Source organism: Megalobrama amblycephala, linkage group LG3, assembly GCF_018812025.1.
Source record: "Megalobrama amblycephala isolate DHTTF-2021 linkage group LG3, ASM1881202v1, whole genome shotgun sequence".
In the NCBI taxonomy this organism is placed as follows: Eukaryota; Metazoa; Chordata; class Actinopteri; order Cypriniformes; family Xenocyprididae; genus Megalobrama; species Megalobrama amblycephala.
Window position 1 is genome coordinate 27,681,395 of NC_063046.1, and position 24,737 is coordinate 27,706,131.

Here is a 24,737-nt window from a genome sequence, read left to right on the forward strand (position 1 = left end):
TCAGCTGTTTGGGTAACAGGAAGTGACGAAATTGCACTAGAATCAAGTCGCTTTATAGAGGTCGGCGGATTGTTGGAGAACATTAGCGACAGCCCAATTTCAGTGATAAAGATTCACACATATACATCTCTGTCTTTCACATAGGGAAGTTACTCTGATCACCTGAGACTGTTTTATAAACAGACAGACCTCGGACCAAACAGAATAACCCCTGCTGGAATAGTATTTCAAATAAAGAAACTCGACCTCATCACTGGGATACACAGCGGAGGTCCAAATAAAGCACCGGGATAAGGACACTTGTCTTCGTTACATAAGGTTTGTGAGTTTAACTTTGAGATATGTTGAGTTTTTTTCGGTTTGTTATAAAAACGAGATGAAAAACATATACGGTGCTTGTGTCAAATACTAGTGAGATGCCTACCTAGACAGCATCATTGGCGCGTTTTCAGTTTGCTGATTTGTTTCGCGCATATGTAGGCAGGCAGCTATGAGACACGGACACGGTGTCTTCGGTGATCACTGGAGCGCCTTTTTTAATCTAAAAACAAATGAGAGCAATAGCAGCAGACGTCTATATGAAAATGGTAGATGGAAATAAATAAATGTTTAATACTAATAATTTTACAAAAGACGAACGTTTTGGCTCACTGTAACCAGCAGACGCACAATTTCTCTTGACATCTAAAGTTCGATATGATTTCTGCTTTAAGTTCTGATAAGCGGACGTCAGTATAGTAATGGTTAATGATTTAAGTTGTTCTGAAAAGCCTACAAATATAGTAAGTCTATGGGAAGATAATGGATGTAAATGTCAAATAGTTTCTTTTATGTGTGTAAACTATGTAGGTGAAACGATTAGTCACCGGCATTTGGTAAAATGTTCTTTGACTTTCCAGAACATTCCGTGTCTTTTCACACCTGTAAACATGCTGCTTTCAAATGTCACACGAACCTGAGACGTGCATGAGATGATTTCCACGATTAGTTCTGATAGAGTTCATAGCGTTCATAGCGTTCATGCAAAGACATTTAAGACACCACGTTGCTTGTAGAACAACACCAGGACAGGGAAAAATCTAGAAAAGGATTGTAAGATTGCTCATGCATGGCAATGGGACACCTGTGTTTGACAGAAAGTCATCTTTTTATTTTATTTTATTGGAAGTAGGCTATCAGTTTCTCTTTCTCAAGCATCAGTTTACATCTGCTACAATGGATGTGGAAGTGACACTAGCATACCATTGAGAGAATTACATATTGATGTGTTTCTTTAAATTAAATGCATTGTTGATTATTTGGTGAGCTGTAGTTTTTGGTTTTGATCTGCAATTTCAAACTGACATGTTCATATTTAGGCATGGTTAATATTTGTCGCATTTTCATTTAGTTGACAGCATAAGTCTTACATTTCAGTAGAATTGAGAGTAGTTTAAGTGGTGTCAGTTAAAGGTGCTAAAGAGGATGTTTTGTTTTATACATTTTTGCAATATTACTTGAAATTGTCTTTACTAACTGATAAAATACTATTTATTAGGTGCACTGAAAGGAATAATATTAATATACATCATCTGTGCACAAGGTAGGGCCTTAAAAACATCAGGCAATCGTTTACGCGATCATCGCTTAAATGATTGGCCCTCTGGCTTGTCAATCGCTGCCATGACGTTCCTTGCGAGAGACGTGCGCGACTGCGCGCTCCAGTAACTTTCCACACTCCACAGGCGCCGCATGCAATGTTTTGTCAGGAGACAGGAGTAACAACTGCAGATTATGAGTTACCTGCGGTGAGTCCGACATAATGAATTGGAACACTCGCGTTCCAATACTCGTGCACGAGTTTTGGGAGGCGTTCCCTCGAAATGAGCTGTGAAGGAGAGGGGTTGTTCTTACGCACGGGCTCATTTCAAAAACTCAATAACAGTCCTTGGTTTCTCTGTATCACCTTTAATGACTTGGCTTTACGTATCATTTTACAAGTGTTTTTCAAATCTATTCATCTGCTTAAGGGATAAAATGGATAACATTAGTTGCATAACAAGCCAGTTTGACAATACATTGAAAAGGCATAATGACAGCCTTCATCATCAAGTGGACCAACTCAATTCCCCTTTAATTCTCTGTGATTTGTCAATGTATCCCATTTAGAGATTAATGCTATTAAATGTGCCCAGTGTAGCTTTTAACCTTTGAGGAGGTACCAGTGTCTACAGCTGTAACACTATCCAGCTTGATTTCAACATAAGAACAGCCTCAGTTGGTTTTAAACTTTTTGTGTACGGCTTCCGGTCAGCCGCTTCCAGTTATTTTAGCTGTAAAAATACTTAATTAGCCTTTTTTTGTGGCTGACAGACAATATTTATTATTTTATATGTTTGTTATTATCATAAACACATTGGTTTAGTCTGTATAGTTATAGTGTAGTACTTAACGTATTTTAACATTCTGCTAGAATAATCAAATGTAAAGATTTTACAGGAAGTACATATACTCTCAGGCCTATTTGTGTTAAAGTCCTTCTTTTGGACAAGGAAGTTACTCTTGAGTTTTTGGTTGCCGCAGGCAGCTACTGTAAATAAGTGTGTCTTTGTACTAAAATTGACCACAATGAATGTTGCCGTACTCGTTCAAAGACAGAAAGAGAAACTTAATTTATTTTCCTAAGTTGTCTTTTCTAATTGTAACAGTCAGAAATTTGGTTCAGTTGGCTATAAACCTGAAACACAGAAGCATCAAGCTGTCCTCTGGTTCAGTCTGTCACAGACCCTTGCCAAATAATGATTTCCATTGTCCTAGATAGCAATGGCTCATCTTACTCGCATTGACAAGTCAAATATCCTCTTTTTCCTAAATTCTTATAGAAAGAAAAAGAAGAGAGAACAAATGGCCACAATGGACAAATCGTCTTGTAATTATTATGGCAACACCTGGTCAGCAAGCATATCCAGCTATTCAGTTTTCTGATCTGATCCTTCATCGACACATCCTTTAAACACTTCATACTATCATACTGAGTCATTTTAGGACAGTTCTTGTTGTGTAACTCTTTGCCTTTCACATGTAGAAGTCTAGCCTTTTATTCCAAAGCAGTTTCCACTAACAAAAACTGACTGAGCAGTGGTCATATTTGGTGCAAATTTGGCTGTACTTGTTGCAGTCAAGTGATTTGCTTTGAGCTGAGCTGACAGCCTCCTCTTAGTGCCACTATGAGAAGCCAGAAAACAAGCTCCAGTGAATTCAGCAGCCATTTCACATCTGTTCACACATTTGTGAGCTTGCCCTGACTGCTGTTTCATGACAAGTTGCAAAGGAATGTGCGACTTGTTTGGAGGAAGATATGGCGGAGGAAAGATGACGATGAAGAAGAGGGGACTGTTGCTTAAAAGTATATTTCAATGAAGAGGCTCTCAAAAAGGTGGAAAAGATTGACTCTAGCATGAGTCAGGAATGTTGGCTGTAGGGCAGAAGGTGTGGTTTGAAAGAAAATCACTTAATGATCCAAGTGGGTGAAGAGAGGACGTGAAATAGAGGGTGTGTATTGTGACCGAATTTGCATTTGCAGAAATTTGCATCGGTCAAAATTCAACTTATCTTTCACCCTTGTGTTGTATTCATTTAGTAAATATTTTTTTCTAATTTTATTGTGCTTTCAGCTAAAAACTCTCTGCTGCTTTAACACAGGTCTTCATATTTAAATCCATTCCACAGAATTCTTCGGATTATACCTTAAAATCAGCACAGAAATACTATTAGGTATTTTGTGAAATTTCCTTTTTGCAGTAACAGATTTTCAACCTTAAATTGTCTTAGTTGTTGTGGCCATTAATGTTCAGTATTAATTTGTTTTTGTGTGTGTGTACCATTTTTATGAAATATAGTACACTGGTAGATCTTCCTGACTAATCATTGCCAAAGATTGTTGTGAAATTTGAGCATGCTGGGGTGGCCTGCAGGTATAATATAATCTTTCTCTGTTGCCAATACAAATCATGTTTTTATTTCTTTCTTTTTTTTTTTTTTTGTGTGTGGCTGCATCAACTTTAGTTGCCCTTGTTTTAGCCATTTTAGCTGTACCAGTGAGCAATGGACTGATTAATTGTAAAGAACACATCCAATTAAAGGGAAATGAATGCAAACCAAAAATAGAGAAATCTAAAAAAAAATATCTGGTCTCAGCTGATATTTGAGCAAAAGACTAGGTTATATTAGTTATACATATCAATCAATATTAAATTGTACTTTAAGACTGGAATACACTTTGCCCCAGTTTGCAGTCTGGAGGAGTCTATGCTAAAGTTGCCTAGTCAGAAGAATCAGTCTGCAGATTTTGGCCAGTGTGAGTTGACGGATTTCACAGATTATTGTGTAGTGTATGATGGGCACAGACTTGTTTTAGCTTCATACTGTGATTTCATCAGTCGGAGGATGTCAAACATGTTTGATATTTTGAGCTTATTTTAGAACACTTTGTTTTCATTTGTCATGCATCTCCTGGCAACAAGGCACATGATTCTCTGTGAGTTTGTTGTGTTTGGAACGACTTGACCATCTGTTAGTGTGATCTTCATTAATTTAGTGTATGATGCCCAGTTTTTCTGACCATTTACAAAGTCGGCATGTGTATGATGCCTGTTGTTTTAAAATCTGTTCAGATGTTAAAAGTCGTGTAGTGTATTCCAGCCTTTACTTGGACAACGCAGAGGAAAGCCAGTGCTGTGCCATGATCACCTCTGGGCCTGTCCTGAAGGACACTGCAGATATAAATAACACCAATGAGGTCCAGCTGGAAAGCTACTGGAACTGGGTATTTGGCCCATGGTTGTTTGAAAGCAGTTGACATTTTGTTATTCATAAGATGTTTGGATTTGAGATGACTCAAAGCTGTTTTAAATATGGCTTGGTTTTAGGTGTTATAATTGGGTTATATACAGTAAATGGTGTAAAGTGCTTTTTGAAAATGATTTATTTATTTATTTAGTATATTTACTATGTTCATATCTTATTAGGTTTAAACTAGAGTAAGCTGGAGTGTGGCCATGTAGATAAGGAGATATTAGGATTTCCCAAAAACAAACTGAAATCTTATACAGGAGAAAAGAGTGAATAACAAATACAGCCATGAATCAGTTGGTTCCTTATAAATGCTTTTATGTATGAGATGTAATGTATAACCATGCTTTCACATGACGAGTTGGTTTGAGGTTGTCCCTCACAGTAGCCACACACCCACACAGCTACCAAAACACACCCTCTGTTTGTTGTCCCCTCTTTTATGTCTTCTTCAACTAGATCTCTCTCTCTCTCTCTCTCTCTCTTTCTCCAGGGCCACTGCTGAAAATTTGTCAACCAGTGGGGTGGAAAACCAAAACCTGAGCCATGGGGGATTATTACGAGATCCTGGGTGTGACGAAAAATGCATCCCATGATGATATAAAGAAAGCGTAAGTACTCTGTGTCCTGTCATGGCCATCTATTTTTACACAGGGGACATAGTAGAGCAGTAATGATAACAGTGACAGGGGTTAGTTGATACCGTCCATGTGAGACCTGTGCTCTTTGCTGCTTGTCTTTATTAATGCGTGATTGTCTCAATCCGTCGCTTCTAATGTTCTTCGTAAATAAAAATCAGCACTCCATGATAATAACACCGATATAGTTTGCCAATAGAAAAAGGCAGAGCAGACACAGACATGACTGCCAAAAGAAGAATGAGTTTGTGCCCTCTGTGACACTGGTGAGGTTGAAACAGAGACACACTGTGGTATAAAAAGAGGGGAGAGAGAATTACTTTGACAAACTCTCTAACCTCATGCCACAGTTTTATTGTTCTCCAGAAACTGATCAAATGCAGATGTTGTAGCCATTTAAGAAAACTTAAAAAATTATAATATTGTTTGTTTATGTTTGGGTTTAATTTAATCTATGTTAATTAAGACAGAAAATAGTGTAAACTGGATAAGTCAAATGTGTGGAAAGGTGGAAGGGTGTGGAAATGAGACGATTTTTGACCACTTCATAAGTTTGTTTGTATTTCGTTTTGTATCAATTATATCTTAATTTCATTAGCTGTTTTATAAATCAATTATTCTAGATTTAAGTAAATAAGAAGAAAAACAAACGACGCCTGGTGGAATGAAGTGCATAACTAAAACACAAGCCCACTACCATGCTTCCGAAGCCTTGGAGAAAAAGTCGAAACAGCAGATGTTATTTGGAGAAGACAGTTACCCATCAATTGCAGCAAAATTCTTTTTTCAGCTGCACACCCTCAGAAATTATTATTATTATTTGTATTATTCCATCTTAGGCTAAGGCTAATTAGGCTATAGGCTAATATTTTGGCAGTGTTGTATGTATGTAAACATGGTCATGCCATTAAAGTACTCTAAATTTAAATTTAAATTTGAAATTGATAGAGAAGGGGAATGTAGTATATGGATGGATGAGGAGTACAGCATTCAGTGGTATCCAGACATGTTGTGCCCTTATGCCCAATGCCTTGTTCCTCTACTTCCCTAGAAAGGGTGTTTAGTCCTTTGTTTTTCAGGTAAGCAAATGTCTATTGAATCCTGGTTCTGTAGGTCATTGAATTTGCTGATGGTTATGAGAGGAATTTCTAAAGCACAGAGCTACGGAGGGCAAACACTATTAAAAGATGTGCAAAGGACAAATCCCCTGGTGTATAGAGTGTTTGGTTTAGGCCATTGACCCTGCTGTGTGCTGCTGGTTGGGTTTGTATTGCTGACTCAGGCTTAGTGTGCAGAGATGCTGACCTGTTGTCACACCTACCGAAGTCGTATTGTACAGCATGACCTGTATTGAAAGTGGTTGTTAAGAGGTGTGTGTCTTTGTAATGCGGTGATGAGCCAGCATCATATATGAGGACCTTGCAGTACTTTACACTGAAAAATGTGTGTCCTTAAACTGTATTAATATTGTTATGTCTTATAACTGTTAATTTAAACAAATGTGTGCCATTTAAGACAATAATATAGGCTACATATGTAAAACTATTCTTATACAATAGCATCAGTTCAAGGATTAGTTCACTTTCAAATGAAAATTACCCCAAGCTTTACTCACCCTCAAGCCATCCTAGGTGTATATGATTTTATTCTTTCTGATGAACACAAGCGGAGAAAATTAATAAATATCCTAACGCATCTGAGCTTTATAATGGCCGGGATTGGGATCAACGGGTATGAGCTGAAGAAAGTGCCTCCATCCACATCCAAAAAAATATACATATTTAACAAGTCATGAAGTAAAATATCTAGCTTCTGCCAGACTGCCTTCCATATTCAAATTTCGGGAAAAAAACGGAACTGGCGTTGTGTCAGTTAAATTTTTTTTATTTTATTTTTTTTAAATAGGGAAGGCGTAGGACGTAGCGTAAGCTTTTTGAACTGCAAGAGTTTTACACTTTCTTCATAACTTGAATACGGAAGGCGGTCTGGCGGAAGTTAGATATTTTACTTCATAACTTGTTAAATATGGATATTTTTTTACACAAACACATCGCTTTGCTTCAGAAGGCCTTTATTAAACCCCTGAAGCCATGTGGAGTATGGTATGGCATGTTTATGATGGATGGATGTGGATAGAGACACTTCCTTCAGCTCATACTCGTTGATCCCGCTCACTCGGATGCGTCAGGATATTTATTAATATATCTCCGATTGTGTTCATCAGAAAGAAGTCATATACACCTAGGATGGCTTGAGGGTGAGTAAAGCTTGGGGTAATTTTCATTTGAAAGTGAACTAATTCTTTAATCATTCGCTACATTTACATGCACCCAAATAATCCATTTCTAATCGGACTGACGGCTCAATCGGATTGAAAAACGTTCATGTAAACACCCTAATCGATCCGACTGAGCTCGATCCGAATGAAATTTCGATCGGATTGGAAGGGGTGGTTTATCCCTTTTCTAATCCGTTCCAACAGCAAAAAATGCTGCGCAGTGCAACGTTGACACGCATTAAGCAGTGAGCACGTCTTTAGTTGTAATGATGTAGGCCAACAGGAAGTGGAGTAGCTGTATCCCTTCGTCATAATATTGGAAATCCGTTTTAAAACAAGAAGGGGAGCCAATGGATATCACACAAGAAACAACGTGTAAATTTTGGCACCAAATCCTCTTAATATTGCCAAGATTTGATGCTTTTGACAACATCTCTGGTTATCGTCGATACATGATCATCGTCTGTTGACGCAACCCGGGTTACTGCAAGTGTGATTGATATGACGTCACACAAGCAGAGCGCATGCGCAAAAGTTTTAATCGGAATGTATATAAAACACATATAAATGGATATTTTAATCAGATTACAATATTTAGAGTACATGTAAACAGATCTGCAATCCGATTCAATTCATTCAGATTGACGAAAATTGGTGCATGTAAATGGGAACTTTATCTATTGCCATGAGGATGGATTCCTTGCTAGTTTAAACAACAGATATATATATATTTTTTTTATTATTATTAAATCGGCATCAAGAAGAATTTTGGTGAAGAACCTATATCTTTGGGTCTTGTCACTGGTCATTTTCTTTTGTTTTTCCCTCAATTTTTGATTCTTGTCCTCACTAGTGCATTTTAAATTGTCCTGCTCTTTGACACAAGTTTTCTAAAATTACAACTATTCCATGTTGTCTCTCCATTAATATGAGTTTATAAAAGTTTCATGCATAATAATTATAAATTAATTAACATCCAAAAATACTTAATGACAATTACATCCAGTTTAAGGTACATTGTCACTGTCGTAATTTTGGATATACTAAGAATGTTGCCTTTTTCACCCTTAATGAGACTTGTTTTGATGAGAATGTGGGTGTGTGTGTTTTACAGGTACAGAAAACAAGCACTAAAGTGGCATCCAGACAAAAACCCAGACATAAAAGAAGAGGCAGAGATCAGGTTTAAAGAGATCTCAGAAGCATATGAAGTCCTGTCAGATGGTATTGGCTATATATATATATTTTTGGCTAGACTTTGTTTTATGGTGTCCATGTTACAGTGTAATTCTACATTTAAGTACTGAGTAAGATTAGGATTAGGGTTTGGATTGGTTTAGGGTTAGTTGTGTGCGTATATGCATAGTTTACTGTTATTACTACAGCAACTACATGTAATGTGTAACAAGGACACTTTAAAATAAAGTGTTACCTTTTTCTTTTCTTTTTTTTTCAAATATGATGCCCTGTTCATTTTTATTTGAGCTAAATGTTTTAATTTACTTACATCAATAGTTGACTTAAAACATTAACAAATTGTGGAATGAATGCCCATGAGACATTCATTTTATACTGATAAAAACAGTGTGAAGAGCTGTATCCAGAATAAGCTGAGAGTCTAATAAGGCAGTCAGTAGTTGAAATGTTTGATTCATAAATGTTTTAAGTGTTGTTGTATCATGGCACACGTCCTCAGAATAGGAAGGAATTTGGATAAAACCTGAGAGTTTAAGTGCCCTGGATTAAATCTTGACTCTACAAGCCAACATTTCTGAACTGTTTCATTTGTCCTTCCTTGAGTAGTTGTCCTTGCATGTCCTTGCATGTCTGCATTTGTTTTTGTGTGTATCCTTGCCATTTAACTTTTTATTGAATAATTATGTCCTAGTTGAATGCAGGAGATTTATAGATGGTTATGTCATCTTTCCTTTTTTGAAGGGATAGTTCACCCAAAAAAGAAGATTTTATCATCATTTCCTCACCCTCATGTTGTTCCAAACCTGTATAAATTTCGTTGTTCTGTTGAACACAAAGGAAGATATTTTGAAGAATGTGTTAAAATGAACAGTTTTGGAACACCATTGACTGCCATAGTAGGTTTTTTCCTACTATGGAAGTCAATGGTGCCCCAAAGTGGCCTGGTTACAAACTTTCATCGAAATATCTTCCTTTGTGCTCAACAGAACAAAAAAATGTATACAGGTTTGGAACAACTTGAGGGTGAGTAAATGATGACAGAATTTTCATTTTTGGGTGAACTATCCCTTTAAGCCCTGTAGAAAATGCAGTATTTAATCGTGTATGGTATGGATTGTCACACAAGTATTAGAATCACCTAAAATAGGTTTTAGAAAGCTTGAAAATGGCAACAGTGTACCTTTCTGAGGCAAAAGGTAATATTTGGTGTGTGTTTGTTTACATGAGTGTGTGAAGGCTGCTTATGTTGCATTATTTATAGACTCGACACCTCAATTACATTGTGAGGAGACTACAGTTGTTGTTCATGTGTGCTTAAATGTTTTTCTAAGCGTAGATTGCTTGTAGTAACAATCAACTTACTTTATATTATAAACCATAGTCTTGGCACAGAACAACACCCTTTACTGGCTCTGATGTTGTGAAGGTGTGGTGGGAGGAGTGTGTAATTGTTATAAAACATATTAATCTGTGTCTGTTTTGTGTGAAACTAAAAGCAGCATTCCTTTTTCATACAGAAAACAAACGGAGACAGTATGATAGATATGGTAAAGAAGGCCTCTCTAATAGAGGTAAGTGAAGTTATTCCTTATTTAGATTATATCAGTTCACATTTTTACCTGTTTTTGAAAATGTGGTTTTCCTCCTAATTATTCCTTGTTGGGAAAGGTGGTCATTATGACGAGGATTTCATGGGCGGATTCACATTCCGTAATCCAGAAGATGTCTTCAGGGAATTCTTTGGAGGCCGAGATCCATTTGCAGATTTTGCAGATTTCTTTGGTAGGTGCATGCTTAATTTATATTGATTTAATGAAGTGAAATATAAAGGTGGAATAGAAAAAGGGCACATAAAATAAAAATGTTTCACTATTACTATATTTCGATTTTTAACAGCAAAACCACATTTAACCTGCATAATTTCAGAATAAAGAGGTTATTGTCATTGACAAATGAGAACAAATTTCCCAAAGAGAGGAAATGAAGGTCATTTAATCTCTCACAGTGTCTCTATGACAGTAATAATGTGGTTTGAGTTATAATTAGGTAATTAGATTTTGCATGAACTTATCAGAGCTTGGGTTCATTAGCTGATTAGCTTTCTGTTAATCTACTTTAATTATAATGTTCACTAAAAATACTCTCAGAAATGTGCTCTTAACTTGGATGTGTATTATGGGAACAATTTTTCTCACATTAAGTTTTTTTTTTTTTTTTTTTTTTACATAAAAATAGATATTTTCTTTAATGCCATTTCACACCTGTATGAAACACATCATAAACACAACACATCTCAATTTTGATTTATTTATACAACAGTTAATCACAGACTGTCAAGCTTAGAAAAGGACATTAAAGCACCATGAATGTAGTCCATATGACTTGTGTGCTACATTCCAAGTCTTCTGAGGATTATCCATGAATAATAGCTTAATATAAATATCTTTTTAGAGCTCGAGAGTCCGTAGACACTATGATGTGTTACTATAGTGTAAAATATAGAAATATATGTGAAGATTTTAAAAATTCTTTCAGATAAAATCACAACATATGGGTTTGGAATGACACGAGGGCAAGCAAACAATGACGTAATTTTCATTTTGGGATGAACTTTACCTTAGGTTCGATGTGTTGTTGAATAAGTTATTAAAAGCATGAATGCTGATATAGGTATTGATGAACTAGTAAAAAATAGTGTTGTTGGGCTGATCATAGATAACTCACTTCAGCTAACTGTTAAACACTAAAGTGCTACCCTATGCCCACTGACTCTAACTGCTGGGAACAAATGGCTCAACGGCATGTGTGTAAAACATACAGGCACTCTAAATATGGTGTGGGTGCTCAGACCAGTGGGACGAGAAGAGGCCGTGCATCATCTACTAGGAATGTTCTCAGAAATAGCTTCCGAATAAAAGAGCAGCAAGAGAAAGGGAATGTTCATAGCTCGCTACAGAGAGCGAGAACGAGATGTGTTCAGCATGAATGCGTTCGCATATGTGTTTATCAGTGAGCAAAATGTCAAAGTACTGAGAATTATTTCTATAGGCGTTAAATAGATGCGGGTATACATGTGAATGTTTCAGGAACACCATCCTTGATGATAGAAGGTCATTAGTGTTTACTTGTGTTTATGTAGCCATGACAAAGTTGGGGGTGGGTTAGAATAACTGTGTGTGTATGTGTGTTCATCTGTTGGGGAAGATATCAGGCTTGGTTCTGCCTGCCAAATCAAACTGCTTGAAGGAGATGGGAAAGTTCATGTGAAGGTGCTGAGTGCCTGAAAATGGAGAAATATCGATCTGGGCATGTTTTAGCTGGCATACTGTATCTACACTGGTCCCAACATTATGAGAATGAATAAAAAATAGACTTTTGTAGAACCCCAACAACCTAGTATTCCAGTGAACAGTTAAGAAAAAATAAAATGTGCAATTTATTTAAAGCTGGAAACTGAAAATTTGTGTGTTTGAGCTATGCATGAAAGGATCATGAGAAAGTTGCATGAGACATCATCACTGATGTGCCCTTGAGTGATGTACGGGTCTCCTGGTTGCTTCAGGGAGATTCTCCCTGTTAATTCACCTTGGATAGAATCATTTACTCAAACATTTACTACTTGTTTGACAGCTATTGTGTATTCACAGCTTTCTTTAAACAAATTATGAAGTCATAACGCACCATAAATTTATAAGCTCTCCCAAATGGCTTATCTTTGACAAGTCAAAATGCTCATTATTGTTTTGCCACAACCTTATGAAGATTTTGTACAAGCATTTTTTTTTTTTCAGTTTGGTTGTAACAAATGGTATAATAATTACTTTCATTTAAAAGTGCACGGGCAATCTGATTTTCCATGGCATGAAACACTGGTTCCCTTTAAATGCACTCTGAGTGGCAAAAGGCCAGAGTTGGCCAATAAATGAACAATAAGTTGGCCAATAATGGTATTTTCTGACTAAAACAAGCAGATGGATCAAACTGGTGACCTTTTTAGCCAACCAACCCAACACCTCAGTCAACCCCCCCTCCCCCTGTTGTCCAGCACAGTATTCGAAGGCCCCCTATTGGCTGTGATATTTCGGCTGTAACAATGACGATGCTGCTCGTTTTCAAACCTCTTTGTGAGACTGGGAGCATTGTTAAATTAAATAATTGAACCGTGAAATGCATCATTGTTAAATTATTTGATATATCAAGACTCCCAGAGGATTCTCAGTGATTCCAGAGAATTCAAGATTCTGATTCTATATGTTCTTAAGTAGTAATTGAGGGAGAAAAAATATGTCATTTCAGTTTACATCTTGATTTTTATTTATTTTATTTTTGCATTCTAATTATTTTTATTTTTTTTTTATAATTTTAAGTCATGCTGTGGCCCCCTTGGAAGTTTGCTGAGGCCACCAGTCGGCCTTGTCCCCCTGGTTGAGAACCACTTTCCTATTCAATAAATCAAGAATTGATTTTCTTTACCTTGGTTTTTTGTGCTGTTTTTGAATGGCAGAATTCAGAAAAAGTGATTTTCCTCACTGTGTCCACATTTAGGTGCTGTAAAGAGGTTCTGTAATACAATATTGGGTCCCATTTTATATTAGGAGGCCTTAACTACTATGTACTTACATTTAAATGAATAATTTGATACAATGCACTTATTGTGTACATACATGTTTTTACATTGTACTTATATTTTAAAAAATACCTTAACCCACCCTTAAACCCGTATCCACTTCAATAGCGGCAAGTGTTTTGCAATACAATACGAACACAATAAGTGCATTTTACTCATTTTTTTAAGTACATAGTAGTTAAGGACACCTAAAATAAAGTGGGACCCAATATTGTGCTGATGGCGAATGGTTCAGTGTAGGGAAGGGCATTTTTCCAAAGTATTGTATTCGAATATTTGGGCTCATAAAAAAAAAGAATATTCGAATATTCATTTATTTAAATGACGTTAAACAAGAAGGACGTTATTTTTTTTATATTCATCAAGATTTTGTAACCATTTCTGAACAAGCTTACGATTTAGGCAATATACACATGCTTACGTTATATCTTAAGCTTTTCTTTTAGTTCAAAGCATTAAACAATATGTGCAAACAAAAAAATATAAAGAACAAAAGCATTTAAGCTCAAGCAGCACGAACGGGAAAAACACCAATAAAGCAGACAGCGCCAGTTATCGTACAAAACGTACATAATACACTCGAGTCAGTATCGTCTTCATATTGTTTCACATGTTCATGTTGAGAAAATTAATATCCACATGCTCGGGTGAGAATATGAGCTGCGCCGACGAAACAAAGATAACGATAATACATAACGGTATGCTAAGTAGCACTTTGTGTTTTCTGTTCGTAAATATTATGTCCCCCTCGACGAAATTTAAAGGAAGCATATGTCTCAAAATCATTTTGCTATCAGATGTTATCTTCTCGGCTCAATCGGGGATAACTTAGAGCTGCGCTTACCTGTCGTGAATGCTGTGATGGACAGCTGTCTTTCCTCATTCGACGGGTGTTTAGATTTCATGTGCTTTCTCAATATGGTGTGATATTATGATAACTCGGTTTCATTAATTAATTTGATCAAAAGTAATTCCATTTTGTAAGATCATTTTCATCCAAGTAATTCCAAACTTCGCGAGGCTGACGACATTATGTGATGATCAAATGAAATAAACTAGTTAAACACGCTCCACATGCATTTAGTTATAACTGCGAGTTTTAGTGCTTAGGATTTATCATGGATTCGCTGCATTTACGGCCAGCAAAGCAAAATAGTAAAATTTGAATAGCATTTTTATTTTTCGAATATTAATTACAGATCGAATATTCAACTATTTGTGCACACCACTGGCCTTTGTACTTTGTGAGATCAAGCATGTTAATCTGTTCAGTAGTTATCGATAAACACTTCATCTAGAACCACTTTATTCTAACATATATCTTACATTACAGTCATGACATTGTTTTTCACTAAGCACCTTTTCTTTTTTCTTTTAAAAAAAAATTTAGCTGATGACCCCTTTGAAGATTTCTTTGGTGGTGGGCGGCGTCATAGGGGTGTGAGCAGGAGCAGGACGACAGGTTCATTCTTTCCCGGATTTTCTCCATTCGGTCCCGCCTTTTCTGGGTTTGGCACAGGTATGCCAATCTGTGTGTAGCCAGTGAAAAATCACTGATTACAACAAGTACTTTTGGGTAAAATTACTATACTTTTTGTGTATTTGAACATCATCATCAATCATTTCTGTAGGATTCACCCCATTCGGCCCAATGGGTGGGGGTGGTTTCACCTCATTTTCCTCCTCTTCATTTGGTGGTGGAGGTGGAATGGGAAACTTCCGCTCTGTCTCCACATCCACCAAATTCGTCAATGGAAGGAGAATCACCACCAAACGGTACCAAAGATCATTCTATAATAGCAGTACAGTTTTGCATAAGTTATTCAGCCACTGCATATCTATGCAAATTGCTCAAAGTGTTGCTTATTTGACTAAGCCTTCACCACTAGATATGGTAATTTATAATCTCACGTTAATGTAATCTCACTGTACAGCTAACTTTTGTGTCATTACAGCATTGTAGAGAACGGTCAAGAGAGAGTGGAGGTAGAGGAGGACGGTCAGCTCAGATCTCTCACAGTCAATGGTAAGGAGCAACTTCTACGACTGGACAACTAGTGATCTCTGAACTCTGCAGATGAACATTCAAACAGTTTAAACCCAAACATTCCTAATGATAACCAACCCTTGCAACCAGGCCGATGGCTACCAATGCATCGGCTCTCCACTAGTCAGCAATCCAAGAGTAGGTCACATGTGACGCATCCAAGTGATGTGCTGCTGTTACCCTCCGTGCAGTGAATTGCAGACATAAACAGGGTGAACACTCATTCCAAATTTTTTTTCTTTTTTTTCTTGGGGACCATTCCTCGCAAAACCTGGAGACCTCAGTTTTTGAACAAGCACAATTCATTCCTTTCTGTCAGCTGATGGCTGTTCTTTCATCCATAAATGCTTATTGCTTGATTGAAACTGGAGCGTAACGGGTTATATCTGCTTTTTGCTGTAGAGCCATGCAACTGTTCAAATGTTGAAGTCTTAACCTCTCCATTCAAATATTTAATATGATCTAACTAATGTTAGTAGCTACCATTTGTTGATAATATTAGGCTGTTGATAAATTACTTTTCTTATTTTGCTTCACACCTAACTGTTGCATAACCTGAGACCTTTCCATTAATGAGAATATATTGTGTGACTTTATATGCTGGAATTTTGTTCTTTGTAAGAAAAAAAGCAAAGATGGACAAAGTTTCAGGTTCAATAAATCTCACTTTCACCTGTTTGGAATGTTGCACTCACAGTTTCTTTGCAATGGCTTCAAGCAACACAGACTCGCCTCTAATTTGTATGTAGGTGTGTGTCATTTTGCTTGCACTCACAAAATTAAAGAGTAAAACTTTGCCTTTCACATCGCTACTACTAGCCTCTAAAATATCCACACATGCATGTGCACATACTGTACTTGACTGGTTTTATTTGGTTTATTTTATATTACATCTCAATTTATGCACACAAATACAAGATTTCATTTTTGATTAACTACAAGTATATGTAAATATCAATTGCTTCCGCACTCTCTAACAGCCATGAAAAGCTCAAAACATCAGCAGATGCTCATTCATCCAAACCTTATTCCTTTTATATTGATGTGAAAAACTTCAATCCTCAAAATTGTGAATGCTAGCTATCATAGTAAAACTAATAATGAATTGTTTATATTTTTTACAGGAACTCTTTTCTAGATGTAAAGATTGTCTTTAGAATGATAGACTCACTTTATGACTAGCTCATACACAGTGCAGGGCATTACAGTATGAGAAGAACTATGGAGAATCAGAAATATAATTTCTGAATATATTACAGGTATTCACTTATTCAACTTCCAGGTATTCACAACTGGTCCAAGTGTTCCCTACAAAATGCCGGTCCCCATGATTAAAACAGCTAATACTTGTTTTCTGTACAGGTTAGGTTTAGGATTAGAGGATGGAATGTAGTTTGTACAGTATAAAATTCATGTCTATGAGAGTCCTCATAAAACACACCCACAAAAAAAAAAAAAAAAAAAAAAAAAAATATATATATATATATATATATATATATATATATATATATATATATATATATATATATATATATATATATATATATATATAGAGAGAGAGAGAGAGAGAGAGAGAGATAGGCATTCCCTACGTTGTGAGGAGTGAGGACATCCACAAGGGGAAGGAAAATGGCTAATAAATCATACCAAGTATGACTGTTTTTTGAAAATGTAAAAATGCAGAGTTTTCTATGATGGGTAGGTTTAGGGGTAGAGGATAGAATATACAGTTTTTACCGTATAAAATGATTGTCTTGAATGTCCCCAAAAACATGGAAACCGTGTGTGTGTGTGTGTTGGTTTTTATGCACTAATTAAGGTAAGTTGGAAAGAACTGTTGTGTTGAACATGAGCAGATATTCCTTCATACAAACACTACCTTCCTTTCCTTTGTATTTTGATGTAATCTATTTCTAGAATTATACTCAAAAAGAAAAATTAAGATGATTTTTTTCTAAAATAAATGTTAAAAGGTTTATTGGTAACACTTTATTTTACAGTCTCCTTGTTACATATGTTACATGTACTTACTGTTCTAATAACAGTAAAGTATGCATAAATACAAACAACTAACCCTAACCCTACCCTAAGTACATGTTGTTAATTGATATTACTTAGTAGGTAAATATATAATTACACTGTAACAAGGACCCCTTAAAATAAATGTGTAACCAGTTTATTTATTTACATTTTTAACCATTCAAATGTTTAGGGTAAGATTTGGTCCCATGACATTAACAATGAGCAATACATTTGTTACAGTATTTATTAATCTTTGTTAATATCAGTTAATACAAAAACTGTGCATTCTTAGTTCATGTTAGCTCAGGTCCATAGATGCAACTTTTGATTTGAATAATTTATTAGTAAACGTTGAAATTATCATTAAGAGTAATACATGCTTTATAAGAGTTTTTTTATTGATGTTCATGTAAAGTAATGTTAACAAATTGAACCTTATTTTAAAGTGTTACAGATTTATTATGTTTTGAAAGCATGCCTGCATTTATTTGATCAAAAGTATAATAAAAACAGTAGGCCTACTATGGTGAAATATTATTACAATAGCTGTTTTCTATTTGAATGTTTTGAAATGTAATTTATTCATGTGATGGTATTGAATTTTCAGCATCATTACTCCAGTCTTTAATATCACATGATCCTTCAGTTCAGAAATGATTTTAAAATGCTGATTTGGTCCTCAAGAAACATTTATTATTATTATCATCAATGTTCAAAACATTTGTGTTGCTTAAAACATCATTTTTTTTTTTTTTTAAGATTCTTCAATGAATTTAAAAGTTAAAAAAACAGCATTTATTTGAAATACAAATCTTTTGTAACAATGTAAAAGTATTTACTATCACTTTTGATCAACTGCATCTTTATTAAATAAAAATATTCATTTCTTTCCAAAAAAAACAAAACAAAACAAAACAAAAAAATCTTACTGACCCCAAACTTTTGAACGAATTTCTGCGACAGGAAGCAGTTTATGACTATGTGTGGATTAAGCTGAAAGCTGTGCTGAGTTATTTATGGTCCACTGACGCCCCCTGTAATCTACATGTTACACCTACATCCTTTTCCAGTCCTCTAAGGGTCAGTCTTGCCTTGTCCTTAAGTAAAAGTTAGCAAAATAGATTTGATTTATTAATTATGAATGTACTTTTTTGTGACTGTGTCATTTTTACCATATTGTGCCCTGAAAGGCACATGTAGCGTCTAATCCAGAAGTCCACTTTCAAGATCAACTTTCCTGCAAAGTTGAGCTCACACCGTATATATACCTGCACAAGCTAATCAAGATCTTCAGGATCACTTTAAAATGACAGGCAAGTGAGTTTAATCATGGTTGGTGCTAAAGTCTGCGTGGATCTTGAGGGCCAGGGTTGCCCAGGCCTGATCTAATCATTAATGACATTACAGCACTAGAGGGCGCCATTTCTTCAGTGATTTCAATGTCTTTGATGTTCAGAATGTCTGTTTACAATAGGTGTAGGAAGATGAATTTAACTGAAACTTTTTAACAGACAAGGTGTGGCACAAATGACCGACCGTGGTAGAGAGAGTGTGTGTGTGTGTGTAGACAATGCTGGGTAGTAACTGATTATTTGTAATCTGGATTATGTAATCAGATTCCAAAAATGAAGTAGCCTACTTGTAAAAGGATTATATTACATTTTAAAATGGGGCCTACTCATAATCAGACTACAGTTACATTTTTATTGATTACATATTCACACAATGTAGGAAATCATTCATAATTTATTGATTCTCCCCAATTATTCTTCTTCTTCCTTTTTTTATTTATTTATTTATTTAATTTTCTTTTCTAAAAAAAAAGCTATCACTTAGCCTATACATGATACTGTAGCTATATTCGGAAAGTCTTCTAGATTTGTGGAATTGCACACACCAGCCACTAGTCAAGTAGCAGTAATTACATGAAAAAGGGCAGCAAACACAGCACTTGACCACTGAATTCACAGAAATCATTTCATTTTTAAAGAGTATTTTCTCAACATTGCATATCTAATCAACTCCTGATGAACATTTGAATTATCACTCGGTGATTCATTTAACCGTATTACTGTCTTTGGAAGGTTTTTGTCTTTCAAAGACAAAAAAATCACAAATTCATGTCATTTCATATTTACATGTAATGCAGGTATCCCTAAACATTTTTGCCAGCCAAACCTATTTTGAGCTAATATACCCTAGTCTGAGAAGCCCTGACGTAATGTAATGTTTAATGCCCTTCATGTTGTGAGCAAGCGCTTTGGAAAGGAGGAGAAAGATGCGCGGGCGCGCTTTCCACGCGTTTTTTAGACGCGACATGCGAACGACCCCTAATATTATTCTTTGCAAACAGCGACAACTTCGTTGCAGATAAGACACACCGGCTTTGTATTCACAAAACCAGGTAGGATGAACGCATAGTTGTTTTTCCATTCTTCGTCGTATGCCCTATTTTTGCTGTCAACTTTTGACTTAAAACGTTAACATCACTCTGCACTCGACGTAATAGCGTATCTCCAGCACGCGAACAGTTTAAATAAATGCAGTTTAGTACGTGAGGATGCCAAGGAATAATTCTGAGAGTAAAAGTAGGCAAAGTCAAATAGTTATTACAATAAGTTAGGCTCCATTGTGTAACAAGCAAATTAAAATGATACACATTTTTTATTCACAATATGGAAAGAGGAAATAAAACATAGTTCGTTAAGAGCATGACTTGATTAATGGGCTTATTCAAGTCTTCTTTGACTATGTTCTGGCCCGCCATCTAGTGGCGAAATTTTTTTTTTGGTCCGATGCCAAACTTAATTGCCGACCCCTGCATTAAAGGATTAGTCCACATTGTAATAAAAATGTCCTGATAATTTACTCACCCCCATGTCACCCAAGATGTCCATGTCCTTATTTCTTCAGTCGAAAAGAAATTATGGTTTTTGATTAAAACATTCCAGGGTTATTCTCCTTTATAGTAGATTTCAGTTGGCCCCAAACGGTTAAAGGTCAAAATTACAGTTTCATTTTTTAAAAAAAAAAATGAAAATGTAGGCTATATGCTTTATAGACACAAATGATCGCATCACAAGTGCTTCCACCAGACTGCGATTCCGTATTCTTCAAAAAGCTTATGCTGAATGTCCTACACCTTCCCTAATAAACTTACTAAAAAAAAGATCTGATGCCGCGTTCGTTCCATAAGTTTAATAGGGAAGGTGTAGGACATTCAGCGTACGCTTTTTGAAGAATATGACCGATTGTTTCGCTTGATAAATCACCTTGAAGCTGCACTGAAACTGTAATTTTGAACCTTCAACCGTTTAGGGCCAATTGAAGTCCACTATAAGGACATGGACATCTTGGATGACATGGGGGTGAGTAAATTATCAGGAAATTTTTATTAGAAAGTGGACTTTAACGAATGAAAAATGCTGCGAGTAAGTTCTATTACCTGTTTGTGGTCAGTCAATAGCCGCGTGTGGTGTCCAAATTTGTAACCGCTTCTGATATATTTATTTAGCGATTTATTTCATTCCTCTCCCTCTCGCTGGTGTAACTTTGTATTGTGTGACGTTGTCCAGTGAAGGCGTGTTTAGGGTTTTACAGGAGTGTCGCGAGGCTACTGGCCCGACAGAGGAAATGCGGCATGATTTCAGCCTCTGTGCTTGCGCTGGCCAGTGGAAAAGCGGCTGAAGCTGTCAGAAGAAGACTACATTTGCGAGATGGACGTATGTGCTTTACTTCGAGTTTGTCAGATAATCACTTTACCTCTACTATACTTTTAACAGACTTGGATCGTTTGTGATTATCTGTCATCTTTTCTTGCATTGTCTTGAGCCTTCACTTTGCCAATTATTGTTAGTAGCCTGGATAGCCCACAGTCATTATGCTACATCATATCGCCCTCTACTGGATCTAAAATGCTCTGCGGTACATTTTGTCATTTTAGAATGTTAAGTTCTACTTCTGTAGTTATTTTGGTGAAAGTAACTCAAAAGTAATACAGGAGTAATGTAACGCATTACAATTCTGAGACTGTAATATTGTAAAGTAAAGAATTACTTTTAAATAACAGTAACAAGTAATCTATAATGTATTACAGTTTTGAAGTAACTTGCACATCACCGGTCGAATCTATGTAGACAAAAATAGATGTTAATTTCCTTCCTACATTTTTTTTGTTGCCTCTTTCTTTTAATTATCCAAATTTGATCAAAATGATACACAGCTGTGATGAAACTGATGAAAAATGTTTTCCCTCATGTTTTACTGCTTGTCCTCCCAATGCTTATGAAAGATGGTAAAGATAGGAGTGATAGAAGAGGAAAACATAAGGCCACCTCTGGGTTTCTGTTAGTGCCTGCTGTGATGCTATCAGAATGTCAGAACAGTGGGAAGTGGCTGCTGTTGACTGTGGTCTCATTTAAAGATGGTGGTGCTTGGTTAGCCTGGCTGTGTCAATAAATTGGTGTTAGACAGAATGGATGGAAGAGTGCTAAACTTTACCGCACAGATCCAGTCTAATTTCTCAGTGACTGCCATCCATTTTTTGTTTGTTTTTCAAGTCACTTAAAGGTGCACTCAGTAATTTTTTGCTTATGTTGCACTGGCTAATATGGATACATAACGTTTTTCAGCCATTGAAGGTACACATAACTAGTGTTCTGTTTCATTCTCACTCCTAGAGGCAAATACAGGATGACAAATACCAATACAGTCATGAGGGATGCCACCCATCTGATAAAAAAAACAAGACTGTTCCTGATTCGCAACATAATGAGTCACAACATTGACCTTATAAAACCTGGCAAAAATGCACAGAGAAGCACAACGAGCAACAGTGCAGATGTCCGTCACTGAGACTCCTCTAAAGGCAGCCCATGAAGATGAGATGGCTCTAGTGGAATGACAAGTTAGACCCCAGGGCAATGGTTTCCCTGCTGCCTTGTAAGCCAGTGTAATCGTCTCCACTATCCAGTTAGACATTCTCTGTTTCGTCACAGAAGCGGCTTTCTTCACACCACCATAGAAGAGAAATAACTGGTCTGACTGTCTGAATTGAGCATTAGTCTCCACATAACACCTCAAGGCATCAATGGGAACATCAAACAAACAACCGTAGGGACAATACTTGAAAATCTGGGGATCCAGTGCCGAAACTGTCATTAGTAGTTGCACGTATAAAGGCTGGAACACACCAAGTCGACGGTCGGCCGTCGGGCAGTTTTTCTTCGCCGGCCGACTAAGTTTTCTCAGTGTGTTCCGCACCGTCGGCTGAAGTTGGTCCTCGTCTGCCTTTTTCGGCCAATTTGAAATGTTGAATCGGCGTTGGAGCTCGTCGGGCCATCTGATGATTCTGATTGGCTGCTCAGCTACTGACGTGCTGCTTGGCCGTCGGCTGTTTAGCGTCGGTTTGGTGTGGCAGGGCAACTTTGGACACAGACGCTGCCGACGTGAGCCAACCCCACAGTCCGCTTTCGTCTCCGCTAGTTTGTCGGCGTCGGCTTGGTGTGTTCTGGCCTTAAAGCTCACTAACTTATGTATGGAAAACACCAGCCACCGGTTTGCACCAAGAGTATTACAGACAAAATGAAAATCAAAACTTGCCAAAATTCTTGCCAAAAAACTTGCCGTAATTCCAAATCCATTGAAATTACATAGATATGTGCTGACAGCTATTCCAGTTTTGTTTTTCTTTTGAGGGTTCTGCTGGTCAATAGGAAACAAATCTAGTAGTATTCAGTTGGTCATGTGACCTCAACATGGCAGCCCCCATAAGGGGACCTGCTCCATGTAAAACAGAACAGCTACACTGAAATGAGTCTTCACACACAAACTTCAGTTTTAAACATATTTTTCTTCATAAATACTACCAATTTTTTTGATGTTTATGAGGAAAAATAATGAGAGCAATAATGAGAAATGAGGAAAAATAATGAGAGCAAATTTAATAAAACTAATAAAATTATTACAGACTTAACGGGTCACTTTAACAAACCCCCAACGCATGACAGTTTATGCCATTTGCAGCTCACACATAACAAAGCACATTCTCTTTGAAACAAACCATGTAATGAAAAAAAAAAGGATTTGAGCAGATAATTTTTTTTGCTTAATTAGTATTAAAAGCATTTATTAGCATATATTTAATTAGCATTTATTGCCATTTTTTTTCATTGTTCTCCAAAAATATTTATTTCACCACGCAGAGTAATTAAGTGATAGGCTAATGGATTAGGACATTTCCTGTGTTACCACAGGGATAACCAGTAACCACCATGACAGCATAATATTCTGATCTGAAAGCAAGGACACTTTCAAACAATAAAAACACCACACTGAATCCCCCTCCTTCTTGAATACACCAGGCTTGTGAAAGCCACTCTATTTCCTTTTTTATTTCCCTTCCATATTTAAAAAGCTAGATATGATCTCTCCCGCTGCCTTTCATGGACGAATAAACACTGCTTGTTATTCAAAGCTCGACGAGGAAGAGAAACCTTAACGCCAAGGGTTTTTACTCCACTGAGAGCTAGTGAGTGGGACACTTATTTTTCACGTACGGTCCCTGACTGGGATTTACTGTGCCTTGATTTGCTCGGATGCTTTTCAGAAAAGCATCTGAATGCACATGTTTGTATGGACATGCACCATCGGTAATAGACTGTGATTTTACGGCTATCCCGCAGTACATCCAATCATTTGCGTTTGAAATTGAGACTGCTTTTGTCTCTGTTAGACCATACTTGTTACGCTTTGTGCTGACATTTGAGCCTCTTCTCTATCCTTTTCTTACTGTCACGTTCCCTCATCTATATCACTTCTTTCATCTTTCATTTCATGTGTCACTCTCTTTTGCCATTTTCCCCTCTGCTGAGCCTTCATTTGTTTTCTTTTTTTCCCTGCCAGAGGCTCAGGTTAGAGATACATGAGCAAATTTCTATTGGTTTTGATTAATACTACAAAAGTTTGGGGGAGGTCTTTTGCTGCCTTCACATGCTTGTTGGAAGACCATGCATCACAGGTTGTATTTAGAAGTATATCACATTTTATGACAATAGGAAACTAGCTGGCCATCTTTCTGACTATATGGTCCAATTCATG

The 24,737-nt window shown here is 36.6% G+C and overlaps 1 protein-coding gene across 3 annotated transcripts in view; it reads left to right on the plus strand.

Annotated features, from left to right (window-relative positions):
- Positions 1 to 24,737, plus strand: part of dnajb6b (DnaJ heat shock protein family (Hsp40) member B6b) — a 29,809-nt gene continuing 5,072 nt past the window's right edge. For 2 of the 3 annotated variants that reach the window (XM_048184791.1, XM_048184790.1), the window contains exons 1-8: positions 1 to 318; positions 5,324 to 5,441; positions 8,861 to 8,970; positions 10,461 to 10,514; positions 10,612 to 10,725; positions 14,961 to 15,089; positions 15,202 to 15,346; positions 15,526 to 15,596. In XM_048184791.1, the coding sequence (XP_048040748.1) occupies positions 5,377 to 5,441; positions 8,861 to 8,970; positions 10,461 to 10,514; positions 10,612 to 10,725; positions 14,961 to 15,089; positions 15,202 to 15,346; positions 15,526 to 15,596 (688 nt within the window). In that variant the 5' untranslated portion in view covers positions 1 to 318; positions 5,324 to 5,376. Of the gene's footprint in view, positions 319 to 5,323; positions 5,442 to 8,860; positions 8,971 to 10,460; positions 10,515 to 10,611; positions 10,726 to 14,960; positions 15,090 to 15,201; positions 15,347 to 15,525; positions 16,301 to 24,737 lie in introns of those variants that run through there. The other variant, XM_048184792.1, reaches the window with a different exon arrangement.